This window comes from Zonotrichia albicollis, unplaced genomic scaffold, assembly GCF_047830755.1.
Source record: "Zonotrichia albicollis isolate bZonAlb1 unplaced genomic scaffold, bZonAlb1.hap1 Scaffold_254, whole genome shotgun sequence".
Taxonomy (NCBI): Eukaryota; Metazoa; Chordata; class Aves; order Passeriformes; family Passerellidae; genus Zonotrichia; species Zonotrichia albicollis.
Genome location: NW_027428428.1, coordinates 5475795 through 5490746, shown reverse-complemented (window position 1 = coordinate 5490746; position 14952 = coordinate 5475795). Strand labels below are relative to the sequence as shown.

General features: G+C 50.7%; 1 protein-coding gene across 1 annotated transcript; it reads left to right on the top strand.

Annotated features, from left to right (window-relative positions):
• The first annotated feature begins 274 nt into the window (after positions 1-274).
• Positions 275-12578, top strand: LOC141727769 (olfactory receptor 14A16-like). Its single transcript, XM_074534054.1, has 2 exons — positions 275-1168; positions 12516-12578. The coding sequence occupies exons 1-2, from the start codon at positions 275-277 to the stop codon at positions 12576-12578; spliced, it is 957 nt and encodes a 318-aa protein (XP_074390155.1).
• Positions 12579-14952: the final 2374 nt, after the last annotated feature.

Here is a 14952-nt window from a genome sequence, read left to right as displayed (position 1 = left end):
AGCCAGATCTGCCCCTGGGCAGTGCCTGAGCTGGGAGGGGTCTGCAGGGCAGAGCTGAGCCCCCAGGGCTGGGCTGGGCTCTGGCAGCACTGGCAGGGCCCAGCCCTGGGCACAGGGAAGCAGCTGCTGGCAGGGACAGCTCCAGGAAGCAGAGCCCGGGGCAGGCAGAGGCAGGAAAGTGACCCCAGGCTGTGCTGGGATATTTAAAGTAATCTCCAAACACAAGTATTCCATGAATACCTTTCTTACAGATCCACATGCCAAGACACAGCAAATGTCCAACAGCAGCTCCATCAGCCACTTCCTCCTGCTGGCACTGGCAGACAAGCGGCAGCTGCAGCTCCTGCACTTCTGCCTCTTGCTGGGCATCTCCCTGGCTGCCCTCCTGGGCAACGGCCTCATCATCAGTGCCGTAGCCTGCGGCCACCACCTGCACACGCCCATGTTCTTCTTCCTGCTCAACCTGGCCCTCAGCGACCTGGGCTCCATCTGCACCACTGTCCCCAAAGCCATGCACAATTCCCTCTGGGACACCAGGAACATCTCCTACACTGGGTGTGCTGCACAGCTCTTTTTCTTTATGTTCTTCATTGGAGCTGAGTTTTATCTGCTGACCGTGATGTGCTACGACCGCTACGTGTCCATCTGCAAACCCCTGCACTATGGGACCCTCCTGGGCAGCAGAGCTTGTGCCCACACGGCAGCAGCTGCCTGGGCCAGTGGCTTTCTCTATTCACTGCTCCACACAGCCAATACATTTTCCCTGCCCCTGTGCCATGGCAATGCCCTGGGCCAGTTCTTCTGCGAAATCCCACAGATCCTCCAGCTCTCCTGCTCCACATGCCAACTCAGGGAATTGGGACTTCTTGCTGTCAGTGCCTGTTTGGTATTTGGCTGTTTTGTGTTCATTGTTTTCTACTATGTGCAGATCTTCAGGGCTGTGCTGAGGATCCCCTCGGAGCAGGGACGGCACAAAGCCTTTTCCACCTGCTTCCCTCACCTGGCTGTGCTCTCCCTGTTTCTCAGCACTGGCACGTTTGCCTACCTGAAGCCCCACTCCATGTCCTCCCCATCCCTGGATCTGACCCTGTCAGTTCTGTACTCGGTGGTGCCTCCAGCCCTGAACCCCCTCATCTACAGCCTGAGGAACCAGGAGCTCAAGGCTGCAGTGAGGAGACTGAGAACTAGGTGGTTTCAGAAACATTAAACTGCTGTTCAATTTCTGCCAATCACTTGTAATAAAAGTGAATTTTGATAATTTTTGTTGGTGTAATTGAAAGGGGTTTTTTCCTAATTTTTTCATATAGACAAAAAGCAAATGTAATTGTTTGCGCCATATCTCATTTCTTTCTCCCCACCTTCCCTGTGGCCACAGACTGTGTCAATGAGGGGCTGTGCCCTCAGTGCCTTTAAATGAACTAAAGGATCTCCCAGCAGAGTTTTCTACAGAGATGTTTTTGTGTTGCCTTCTCTGGCGCTGCAGCAGCAATGTCTGTGTGCAGAGCTGGGGGCAGATCAGTGCTGGCCCAGCAGCTGTGCCCAGCAGCAGCAGCACTTGGTGTTGCCAGTGCTGCTGCCGTGGCCCTGCCCCGCTGCCCTGGTGGCCCTGGTGTTGCTGTAGGGCGTGAGTGCTCTCGGGGCTGGGCACAGCCCTGGGGGTGGCAGTGCTGGGGCTGCAGCATGGACACTGCTGGGGTAGCACTGATGACTCAGGCCAGGGCCGGGGAACGCCAGGCTCCTTGCCCAGGCTCTCTCAAGAACACACCCAGGCCAATGCTCAGCACAGAAACACCCGTGAGCAGCCCCAGGCTGGCCGTGGGCAGGCTGGGGGCAAACAGCATGGCTGGGGCTCTGCAAGGGCCCTGGGGCAGACGGGAAGGAGCAGCAGAGCAGGGGCTGATCCATCCCCAGTGCGCTGCACAGCCCAAGGCAGCGTCCGAGAGTGTCCTCATGGAGCTGCCAACAACATCCCCCCTCTGCAGCCCTGGCCTCTTCCCCAGCTCACACAGGTGCCCCATCCTTGCAGGCACAGACACGGCAGCACTGGCTCAGCAGCCCCTCTTTGCATTGCACACAGCAGGGGGAGCACCCCCATGCTGTTGGTGTGGGGACATGAACCTGAGGGAGCGCAAATGCCATCAGCCCCTGGGGCCAGCAAGGGCTGGGGGACTCCAGGGAAACCACTCAGCTTTGTCCTGGCCTCTGCAGTCAGCCGGAAAGTTTGTTCCCATCAGCTGGGAGTTTCCTGTCCCACTGCAGAATCTGTTGCTCAGAGCCAGGGCTGCCTGGCAGCCACCCCCAAATTGCCCCGAGCATTTCCTTTGCTTCACCTTTGCTTTCTTTACTCTTCCTGCTACAAAATTACTTCCTATGGCCAATCCTTCTTTCATCCCCTCAAACAGCCCATCCCTATTTGCCCTTTCCTCTCTGGCCCCACTCTCCATTGCAGTTCCTGACTTGGCACCATGGGAACGTCCCTAGGGCAGCAGGATCATTTAGAAAGTGCTGCAGAAATTGTTTGCAGACTCCTGAAGTGCCTCCTGCTGTTCCCTTGCCAGAGGCACCCCAGACCAGGAGGGCACATCTGGGCTGCTGTGTCTGGCTCTGGGGCTCCCTGTTCTGGGCAGTGAGGAGGAGCTGCAGAGGCTCTGCAGGACTGACAGGATGGGCTTTGGGGCTGGCAGGAGAAGCTGAGGGACCTGGGCTGCTGGAGCTTCTGAAGAGGAGGCCCAGGGCTCGTCCTGCAGCTGCTCCAAGGGTGGTTCCAGAGAATCCCAGAATCAGCAAGGTTGGAAACAACTTTGGAGATCATCAAGTCCAACCTGTTCCCTGACACCACCTTGTCTCCTTTGAGCCTCCTCTTCTCCAGGATAAACAACCCCATCAGCCACTCTTCACAGGACTTGTGTTCCAGACCCATCCCCAGCCTTGTTGCCCTTTTCTGGACATGCTCCAGCCCCTCCATGTCCTTCTTAATGTGGAGACCCAGAACTGCAAATAGCGCTCAAGGTACTGCCCAACCAGTGCCAAGCATAGGGGAGGAATCCCTGCCTTGCTCCTGCTGGCCACACCATTCCTGATCCAGGCCTGGAGCCATTGGCCTTCTTGCCCACCTGGGCACACTGCTGGTTCATGTCCATCCTGCTGTTCATCCGTCCCTGCAGGTGCCTTTCTGCCTGGCTGCTATCCAGCCACTCTGTTCCCCGGCTATTTTGCTGCAGGGGTTGTTGTGGCCAAAGTGCAGGACCTGGCACTTGGGCTTTTTAAACCTCACCTTGTTGGATTTGGGCCCTGGCTCCAGCCTGTCCAGGGCCCTGTGCAGAGCCCTCCTACCCTGCAGCAGATCAACACTCCCTGCCAAATTGGTCTCACCAGGGTTCCATGATGCCCCAGAGTGTCCAAATGGTCTCCATGAGTCCATGAAGACTCCCAGTGTCACAATGTCCATTTGGTTCCATGGGACCCCTTGGTGTCACAAAGTCCCTTTTATCCATGGGCCCTGCAGTGTCACAATGGCCCTTGATCCCCCAAGGCCCTGCAGTGGCACAATGGATCCTTGGTTCCATGAGGTCTGGCAGTGTAGCAATGCTCTCCTTGGTTCCACAGTGTCACAATGGCCTCTTGGTCCCATGTGCCACCACGGTGTCAAATATGTTTCCTTCATTCCAGGAGTCCCTGAGGAGCAGCACTGGCCCCTTGTTTCCATGGGGCCCTGCAGTGTCACAATGGCCCCATCATGACACCAGGTCCTGCTCTGTCACAATGCTCTGCATGGTTCCACAAGGCCCTGCAGGGTCACAGTGGCCTCTTGGCTCCATGAGGCCTCAGAGTGCCACAATGAATACCTTGGTGCTGCAGTGCCACAATGGAGCCCTGGTGGCACAAGACCCAGCAGTGTCATCAGAGACCCTCTGGTTCCAATGGGCACCAGAGTGTCACAATTGTTCCCTCAGTTCCCAGAGTCCCTGCAATGGAGCAATGACCCCTTGATTCCATTGTCCCTAGGGTCTCCCAAGTGTCGGAGGAAGGAGACCAGGACACCAGTTGGTTCATCATGGCCCACTTTATTGAACAAGTATCAAACACTTATACAGCAAATAATAAGCTTATGAATATTCTGTAAGCCAAGCAATCTATTGGTTAAAATATAGCATTAACTCATCCACATTCCTTTGAGACTACGTTCTCTATCTCTCCTGCCTCACTGTCTATTTCTTTATCATGTTTTGCGAGGATCAAGGACACATTATCTCACACCTGCAAGATTTGGAACTAACCATGGTCTTGTACTTTTCCATTCTCTATCCTGCTACAGACACAAAAAAGGCCTCTGCCTGTCTCTGCCCTAGTTAGGACATCTTTCCCAAATTAATTCGTCTGTGTCCTCTCTCCTCAAGCCACTCTTTGACAAAACTCTCCACACTTCCCCCGTTTTGTTCTTGGGCAAGGAGACTAGTCTGCCAGGTTCTTTCTATCATTCGGCTAACCATATTTTGAATACAATTAAAAACACAAGGCAAAATAAACAAAAGCAACAAAATCACACCCAATAACTCTATAGCATATATCACAAGGTTCCTCAGCCACGGTCCAAGTCCTAAGCCCTTAAGCCATTCGTCGATTCCTAAACCCTCTTCTTCTTTAAGATTGTGAAGTCCCTGCTGTAATTCTTTTATCTTCGCATGAATGGACACAGAGTGATCAGACAAATTCATGCAACACATTCCCTCAAACTCTTCACATCCATGACCTTGTGCTAAAAGCAAAAAATCTATAGCAGCTCTATTTTGCAAAACAGCATGATTAACACTTTGCACATCTGCAGTTAGCATATCTAAAATTTGTGACGTTTTATCTAGCTCATCCTTGGCTCAGCATCCCAACTGTTTTGCTAAGTTCGTAGCTTTATTTGCAGCTCCTCCCGGCAAGACAGTTGAGACCATCACTTGTTTTACCTCAGTCCAAAACCGTGGGCTCCCTATCCGGCTGCAGTCTAAGTTATGCAGGCTGCGTCTCTTCCTGCTTGAATTTTGACTGAGTTGCATTAATGAAGACACACTGGGGTGAAACAATGACAATTTCCCCAAATAGCAAGGTCCACCCTGTGGCCTGACTGGTATACCATTCCAAGCTCTGTCTCCACAGATTAAAAATATCCCTGCGGGTAGTTTCCTCGGTGTCCTGATGGTAGTGCCTTTACATTGACTATAAACCTGTTTGGATACTGTATCCAAACTGAGGGATGAATCCAATGTAGCCCATGCGTCTCTAGGCCAATGTAAATTCTGTGGATCTAAGGGCTCAAAACTAAACCATCCACCATTTGAGGTGTTAGTTATACTGGCGTTTGCACTTCCAAAGAGATCTAGCTCCTCTGGAGGAGAATGCAGGGTAGTATTAAGAGATAAGACTATCAAGCATTGGCGGTAACCGTCACTCTGACTTGCGGTATAACCTGGCGTGGGTGGTTTAATGTTAGTCAGACTGCGCATGCATAAAGTTTGATTATTAATCAGACTGCAAAATTCCCGAGGAGACATAACTGGAAGACCCACCAAACATGATCGAAATGGATTAGTAACCCCCCCAAGGCTAAAACAAAGTGATGATTAGTTAGTTTAATTAGCAAGCGTTATCCATATGTTATCTCTAGGCTAATTAAAGCACGTTACTCCTACTGCCCCATCCGCCACAGCACTAAGCAGTATAACAAAAATAAGCCCCATTTTTCTGTTTTCTTTCTCACTCTCCCTTTCTTATCTGTCTTTAACCTTACTGATCCTAACTTTTGCAATCCCAATTCCTGAGGAGTCTCAATGCAGGAGTCCAATGCCTTATCGGGATCTCCTTCAATGGGTCTGTGGTGGTTTGACCAGGAAGAAGTGGGAATTCTGGGAAGCTGTTGTCAAACCAATGAAGGTTTTGGGTTTGAGACTGGCACCTGGTGTAGCCAGTGGGGTTTGGACACACCTCCGAGAATACACAGGGGTTAAAAAGCAGGGCACTGCCCTTGGCAGTCTCTCTTGGGACGTCGCGGCGACGAGGTCAGATCACCCTCCCCTGTCCAGTCGCTGCTGCTGGGCGGGGGAGGGGCAGCCACGTGGTAGGCCCGGGGCCTGGACAGAGATGGGAGGTGAGGGGGCTTCGAGGATGGAAGGGTGGAAGATCCCAGGGAGTCAGCCCTCGGGCAGCCATCCCCCCCCAGGAGAGAGAGAGAGAGAGAGCCGGCAACACCGAATGTGATAGCAGCCGGCCCAGGAGGAGAAGGGGGGAGGAAGAGTGCCCGGCCGGAGCGGCAGCGTGTGGGCAGCGTATGTGGGAGTGCCGCTCCGGGACAGACAGAGACTGAAAGTTTTAACCCCTTTCTTTCATGATTGGGGCCTTGCAAAAATGCTAATCCTCCTCGAAGCTGAATAAGAAGGGAGATAAGAGATGAGATGAGACAAGGACCTGGCCCGAAGAACGTGGAGATGATTGAATGGGAAGAGATGATTTGGAGTGGCCTTTTGGCTGGACTTTTCTTGTGGCCATGGACTCAGTTGTTCCTGTGACACAGAGACTGCATTTAGGGGGAAGCAGTGGCTCAAAACCAGGAGGGTTCATTCGTGAGGACCCCCCCGGCCCCAGGGGGTTGGAAAAATATGGGGGGGACAGATGTCCCAAAAGCAGAGACTGTGCCTTTTTGGAGTGAGACAAGGCATCCTTGAAAGACAACCCTAAAAGCAGCTCTGGCCATGCGCAGTGGTGAGAGCACTGGGCATGGAAGGAAGATGTCACAAGCGGCAAAAGGACTTTTTTTCCGGGCGGTGCCGAAGTGACAGGGAAGCACACGAGGTTTCAGTGTGTTTCCAGGGGAAGCCTATGGAACAAGAAGGACTCCTTTCCTCTTCATGAACTGCAGTTTGAGTATACTAAAGTGTGGGGCCAAGGCTGGGCAGTTGATGATTTGGGAGAATGTATCGGATTGGGAAAGTCAGGTAGTGGGAAGGGGGAAAGGTTTTTTTGTAAGGTTTTCAATTTTTTTTTCTTTTCCTTATGGTCTTTCCCTATTTTCCTGTAGTTTAGGTAATAAAGTGTTCTTTATGTTCAAGCTAAAGCCTGTTTTGCTTATTCCTGGTCACATCTCACAGCAGACACCAGGGTGAGGGCATTTTCATGGGGGGCACTGGCTCTGTGCCAGGCTCAAACCATGACAGGGTCCTACTACAGAATGCTGTGTTAAGGGCACCAATTTTCTACACCTGGCAGAAGCTATATACGACTTGCTTTGAGCTTTAACTCTTTTCACAATACACTGTACCTCCCACCGGTAATAGGCCAAGATTTTCTGCTTGGGTGACTCAAAAAGACTTAAAGCTAGGACCGTATCTAGCCCCGTCTGTCTCCTTAGTTCCCTCTGCCAGTCTTCCCCCCATGTGTAGTTATGCTTACAGGTATTACACCATAAATCTCAGATCCCGGACTGTTCTAACCAAAAAGTTCTACCACAACCCCCACAATATAGAGCTACCCACGCAGCACAACAGGGGCTGCGACACTCAAGGCAGCATTCCCTCGCTGGTCCTTTTATGTGGAAGGTTGATAGTGCTTCAACAGTGTCAATCAGCTCCCTGGCCGTCCGGTAGTGGTGCGTCACTGCTCTGTCCACCGCTTTCGAGTGTCCCTTCAGCTGCAGCAATAAGGGTTGCAAGATCAGCAGCAGCTTCTTCCTCAGACGCTCCTTGTCCCCCTCCGTAAGGTTGTCCACCAGATGCTGCATCAAAGACAGGTTTAGTCCACTTGGCAGGCACCCACAAAGGCCCTGTTGGTGAGGAAACACAAAGATATCCCCGACCCCAGTACAGTACTTTTGCAGGCTTTTCCCATATCCCTGTGCTTGGGTTTTTATACTTCACCCAGACCTCCGTTTCCTTAATAGCTTCCTGACTTGACCTTGGGTGATGTTTAACTGCAGGGGGGCCATTGTCCTCCCAAAAAACACATAAATGATTGATCACATACAAAACCTTAGCCAGGCATGCTTGTGGGTCCTTTAAATCCTGGTGTTTGTCAATGTACTGTTTAAGGGTACCATTTGCTCTTTCTACTACTGCCTGTCCTGTGGGGGAATGTGGAATACCTGTCCCATGCTTGACAGACCATTGGTCCAAAAACTTTCGGACCCTAGCACTTGTGTAGGCCGGGCCATTATCTGTTTTGATACCTTTTGGGACTCCCATGACAGCAAAGCAGCTCAGTAAGTGCCTGATCACGTGTATTGCTTTCTCTCCTCCCTGTGCTGTAGCCCATATGTAGTGGCTATATGTATCTATGGTGACATGCACATACTTGAGCCTACCAAACCTGGCTACATGCGTGACATCCATTTGCCACTTCTCATTCATTTCCAGACCTCGAGGATTAACTCCACAGCCCAGGCCTATTCCCCCATTATGATAACTGCATATTGGACAAGCCCTGACAATGGCCTTGGCTTCTGACAAGCCCAGATCAAAGCTCCTCGCCAACCCTTTCACATTTTGATGGTACCTACTATGGGCTTCTCTTGCCAATGTATGCTTATCAACAGGACAAGAGTTATCAATGGGTAAGGTAACCAATTTATCTGCACGCTCATTTCCTTCTCCTAGGCTCTCAGACCACTTGTGGCTCCTAATATGGATTACAGAGTACACTGCACTTCTGTCCCGGAGAGCTTTCCTTAATTGAACCAGGAACTCATACAGCCGTTTGTTATTCACTTCCTTAATTGCTGCTCCTTCTATATGTCTGGCTACTCCAGCGACATACATGGAGTCTGTTACCACATTCAAGGGCTCATGCAAATTAGACATTGCCCATACTACTGCTAACAATTCTAAGGTTTGTAGGCTGTCTGCAGGGTCTGCTGTAACAAGTTGATGCTTCCATTGTCCTTTTTTTTTTGCCAAGTGACAGCAGCACGTCTCGATTTCTTCCCTGAGTCTGTGAAGGCTGTGGTGGCTCCTTCTATGGGGCGCTCTCTTCTCAGCAGCCGAGTGATCCAATCCCATTCGGTCATCCATTGCAGGACTCTGGGCACTAACTTGCTTGTCTCCACCTTTGCAGATGATGTCAATAATGCTTCCTGTAAGTCCACTGAATTAACCAGGTACCAGTCCAGCGTCTCTTTTTTCATGGGTATCCTAATGGTGGCAGGTTCTCAACCGTCCACTTCAGTAATTCTGAGACGGCCTTTTTTGATCAGTGCAGCCAATTGTTCAATTTTTGCAAATATTGTTCTCTTATGTTGTAATGGTGGTGACAGCCATTCCAATACCCGTATCTCCACTGTTTTGTTTTCATACTGAGAGAGCGCCAAACAGGTGACAAGGACTATTCCAAACGGTGAGGTCAACAGGGAAATCTAGCTCTCGACGAGACACATACCCTTGTTGTACATAACTACTGATATGCTGTAGGGCGGCATGGTGTTCCTCTGTGAGGCATACAGGGGTAGTGGGGTCAGTGCCCTTTAACAAGGGTCGTAGGGTCTCCAACAAGTGATTTGGTACTCCCACTATGGGTTTTAGCCACTGTAAGTCTCCTAGCAACTTTTGAACATCATGTAGAGTCTTAATGTCCAAGTGCAGTTCTAATTTTTGGGGTACCACTGTTTGGTTCATTAGAGTCCATCCCAATAACTTCCATGGTTTTGTAGTCTGAATTTTCTCTGTGGCAATAACAAGTGAGGCTGCTGCAAGAGTGTCTTTGATGCTGTCAACTTGCAAAGGGGAAAATGGCTGTTGCTGCGCGAACCAAATATCATCCATGTAATGATATATTATGGTAGCTGGCCACTGCTGACGTAATGGCTGTAATGCAGTGTCAACATAAAGCTGGCACAACGTGGGCGAGTTCCGCATCCCCTGTGGCAATGTCGTCCACTCAAATCTATTGTCTGGTTCCCCACAATTTATTGCTGGTAGGGTAAAGGCAAACATCTTCATGTCATCGGGATGCAGTCCAATAGTGAAGAAACAGTCCTTTAAATCGATGATTAAAAGTGGCCAATCTTGAGGGATCATGGCTGGGTTCAGAAGACCAGGTTGCAAGGCCCCCATCGGTTCCATCTGGTCATTCACAGCTTGTAGATCGTGTACCAGGCAGTATTTCCCTGACTTCTTCTTGATCACAAAAATGGGTGTGTTCCAGGGACTTGTTGAGAGTTGTAAATGCCCCTGCTCATATTACTCCTTCACCAATTCATGGGCATGTATAAGACTCTCCCCTTTCCAGGGCCATTGCTTAACCATCACCGGTGTATCTGTTTTCCAGGTGAGGGGAATGGGGAAAGTCCAAGCAATGGCAATTACCCCAAAGGGTGGTGATTGGTCAACACCACCCCCAGCTGTGTTAAAACATCCCTGCCAATCAGGCAAGAGACTGTAGGGGGCAACTGAATGACTGAAAACACAACAGACAGTTGTTGCCCATCAATGCGCACTGACAGAGGTGGTGTTTTGCTTGCCAAAGTAAGTCCTCCTACTCCCGTGAGCATGTTTGTTGATGGGAGCAGGGGCCAATGCTGTGGCCATGCGTCTGGCGATATGATGCTAGTGTCTACTCCTGTGTCCAATAATCCATAAAGGGTTATGCTCTGGTGTCCATGGGTAATTTCAACTCTTTGTTTTGGCCTCTCTTGAAGATTTACAGTCAGGAGTGTAATACCAGTAGAGCCAAAACCCTTTCCATCACGCTTCTGTCCAGTAAGCGATGGAATACTCGATGTCATCTGTGGTAGTGGTACCAATTGTGCGATGCGTTGTCCTTTGGTTATCTTTATCGGGGGATAAGGGGTGTAAGCCATGATTTTTTGTATTTCTCCGGTATAGTCCGCATCTATGACCCCAGGTAATACAAATACTCCCAGCATAGATGTTGAAGAGCATCCGAGCAATAAGGCTCCACATTTTTGTCCTTGTAGCGTGAGAGGGCTGTTTAGTCCAGTTGGTATCCTTTCCGGGCAATTTGTCATTAATGTGACATCTACTGCTGCTGATATGTCCAAGCAGAGGCTCCCTGCTCTTGCTGGCTGCAGACAGGAGGTGGCGCTGATGTCACGGCTGCAACTTTTGTCTGGGCGCGGCCAGCCTGCGCGCTCCGCCGACCATTTCCCGATTGGCGCCGGCAAGCCGTAGTGTTGTGGGAGCTGGATAGGCAGTTTTGGCACCACAAGCCAGTCGCTCTGCATTCTCGGCGCATGTGTCCCCCACTGCCGCATCGGTAACATCTGGGGTATGTCGTTGAGCCTCCCTGCATGACTGCCATTGAGCCGTTTCGGAGAGGAGCAAGAGCAGCTAGCACTTGGCTTTGAGCAGATTCTGCTTGCTTTTGCAGCCCTACTCCCAATTCCTTTATTGCATCTACTAAAAATACTTGAGAGGCTGCTGGCTGTAATGCCATTCGTTCTAATGCTTCCTCAATGGTCCAATTTGCTCCCAGAGTGGCTAGCACCCTTTGCGTGGCCGGATTGCTATTCTGCAAAGCACACTGTTTCAATAGCGCCCCCTTCATTGATTCTGCCACACCGGCCCGATCTATAGCCGCGGCTGCTTTGTCAATAAAACTCCCAAACGATTCCTCTCTACCTTGTTTTATGCCCATGTACGCCAGCAGCCCTCCTGGCTCTTTAACCCTTTCTTTGGCCGCACGTACCAACCGCATGGCTTCTCTGAGCTTATCTGGTCCTGATATCAACTGTACCTCTGTGCGCAGGTATGCCCCTAAGCCCATCAACTCATCCACCGTCACCCCCTGCAGAGGGTCCCCGTGAGCTCTCTGTGTCGCGACCGACTCGTTAACTGAAGCCTGGCAATGTGCATGAAACAACAGTTGCTGATCCTGAGTGAATATTAGCGGCACTATTCCCCTTAAATCATTCGGGCACAAAATTTGCGTATTAAAGAGGTAATCCAGCATCTGCTTTTCACCCCAAACTGGCTGACTGTGGACCGCAACTGAGATAACAACTTCCAGTCTAATGGGGTATACTCCGCCAAATTCTGTGTATGGTTCCCCTGAGCATCATATTGTGGCATGTATGTGACTGGGCAAGCTAGAGCGGTAGCTGCCTCCATTGCCTCATTATCCCCCATTTGCATTGCCTCCCTTGCCAGAGCGGCCCAGGCCTCCCTCCTTTGTTTGGCCATCTCCCACCATGGGTCACTGAGTGGCTCTGGTTTATGACCTGGCTCTGCGAGAGTTCTGCGCTGTTGGCGCCTCTGCACAGGCCGTTCGGGTGGGGGAGATGGCAGGCTCGGCTCACGCTCTCGGCGGGAGGGCGGCACGCTCAGTCCGTGTTCCCTGTGGGGGGGCAGCGGGCTCTGCTCGCGCTCTCGGTTTCAGCGGGGGGGGCAACGGGCTCTGCTCGGGCTCTCGCGCTTCGCGGGGGGGCGGCAGGCTCCTTTCTCTCCCCCTACGGGGAGGCGGCGGGCTCCGCTCTCGGTCTGCGCAGGGAGCTGTCGGGCTTGGCTCGTGCCCCCCTCCCACTCTAGCCCCCAGCTCGTCCTCCTCCTCCTCTGACAGAGGAGGTGCAGACGGCCCCGCTGCGCCTGTAACCTGATCCGGCATTCCACCCTGTTGTGAATCCAATGGTATTAACACCTTGTTTACTGAAGGCGCGAGATGTTCGTCCTCATGACCATAGCCTATATTCTTCTTATGAGCTTGTGTCGCCCTTTCTGCCGCCTTACGCTCAGAAACATGTTGCAGTAATGAGTTATGTACTACACGCCATAGCTTGCCCAATTTCTTTGCTGTTTTATCATCTTCTAACACCGCCTCCCACAGTATATCCCCAAACTTTCTCCATTCAGCAAGTTCATGAACGGTGTGTGCGTTGAGAAACACTCCCTTAGCATAACCATAGGCTAGCAACCCTGGGAGTTCCTTTTTTAAATCTATACCTTTTACTCCTCGCCTTTCTAAATACGCAGCAAAGAGTTCATATGCGGCTTGCCTATCCATACCTTTTATTAATTTTTCGTGAGCGCTCTTGCAGCTTTCCAGGCTCCGGCCGCACGTGGGTGGCTTGAGTCACCGATGTGAACCCCAAGGGTGCTTCAAAGGTCCGGCACCATCTCGGCTGCGAACGAGACCCAGCTCCAACTTCCTTGACCGTGGCGTGCTCTTTTCCCTTTATCTTTTATTTCGAGACGAGCCTCAACGTTTGAGGTCACCATGTGTCGGAGGAAGGAGACCAGGACACCAGTTGGTTCATCATGGCCCGCTTTAGTGAAAAAGTATCAAACACTTATACAGCAAATAATAAGCTTATGAATATTCTGTAAGCCAGCAATCTATTGGTTAAACTATAGCATTAACTCATCCACATTCCTTTGAGACTACGTTCTCTATCTCTCCTGCCTCACTGTCCATTTCTTTATCATGTTTTGAGAGAATCAGGGACACATTATCTCAAAGATGCAAGATTTGGAACTAACCATGGTCTTGTACTTTTCCATTCTCTATCCTGCTACAGACACAAAAAGGCTTCTGCCTGTCTCTGCCCTAGTTAGGACATCTTTCCCAAATTAATTCGGCTGTGTCCTCTCTCCTCAAGCCACTCTTTGACAAAACTCTCCACAAGGGAACATGAACTTGAAACCAACAGTGCCTACTCAGAGACTCTTGAAAGGAGACACAACCCAGCCAAGTCAGGCCTTGCTTAGCATTGCAGTTCCCTGCTCAGAGCCTTGGGCTCCATGCAATCCTGGCCTCAAGGATGTGCTTTCACAAGCCCTGGGCAGCCTTTGGCACTCCCTGCCCTCCCTGGGGCCCAACCATGCTCCAAGGCACTTGGAGTTTTGCTGCTGCCTCCTTGAGCAGCTTCTCCATCCTTCTCTGTGTGCCTGAGGCTCCTGGAGCCAGCCCCAAATCCAGTGTGGGGCTGATTAAAATACAGAAAGACCTCAGGAACTCTTTGTCTCCCTTCCATTGTCCTTGAGTCTCCAGGGCTTGTGCAGTGATTGGAGTCAGTTTGGAGTTCTCTTCAGGAGGGAGATTCCAAAGTGCACATCAGGATTTTTGGTTTTAGTCAAAGAAATATTTTTTTGTTTTCATTTTAGAGAAGAGGGGATAGAAGCATTCCCCAGGTGATCTTGATGCTGAATGTTTCCGTAGGAGGTCTGGGCAGGGAGAAGAATAAGCCCCTTGCAGGCTGAGCTTGTTTGGACAAGCTGCTCCTCATCCACAGCCTCACCATGTATGACATTGCCCACCTGGGAGTGAAATCCCAAAACATAAAAAAATGTGCATTTTACTTGAAATTAAAAGATAATAATTCCTAAATTTATAGTTGCATTATTCTAATTTATGATATTATTCAATATTTTTACTACCCAATTTCTAAATTGATATCAAAAACAAATACATTTTTAGCAAGCAAAAAAATTATTCATCATTGGTTCTAAGTACCATAATTCCCTTAATTAACTGACAAGTATCAGCTGATGATTTCTCCTTCTTTATGCAAATAATTTATCATCTTTGTCATCTCTTTTCTTATTTTTTCCACAGGGTCAAGGGGGGAACTTTGGGGTCCCTGGAGACACTTCTGGGGCACATTTGGGGCAGTTTTGGGTCTGGAGAGGGAATTCAGAAAGAACTTGAGGGTCTGGAGGACACTTGGGGGAGACGGGCGGGCCCTTGTGGGACTGGAACGGGGCCCTCTGGGGGACAGGGGGTGATGGAAGTTCTAGGCGCGGGTGTCATACGGTTTAATGGGGCCGCGGACATCACGGGAGTTCTGGGCACAGCTGCAATGGCTCTCGGAGGAACTCCGGAAATGACGGGAGATGAAGTCCTGGCTGGAATAGCGCTGGGCATGCGCCGTGGAGCATGATGGGAGCTGTAGTCCTGGAAGTGACTCGAATACCATGTTTGGGGGTCTGGGAAAGCTCTTGGGGGACACTTTTGCGTCCGAGCCGCGAC

Coding starts and splice junctions, on each gene's coding strand:
- LOC141727769 (XM_074534054.1), top strand. CDS start 275: ATGTCCAACAGCAGCTCCATCAGCCACTTCCTCCTGCTGGCACTGGCA. Junction 1,169..12,515: donor ACCAGGAGCTCAAGGCTGCA/GTGAGGAGACTG, acceptor CTCCCACTCTAG/CCCCCAGCTCGTCCTCCTCC.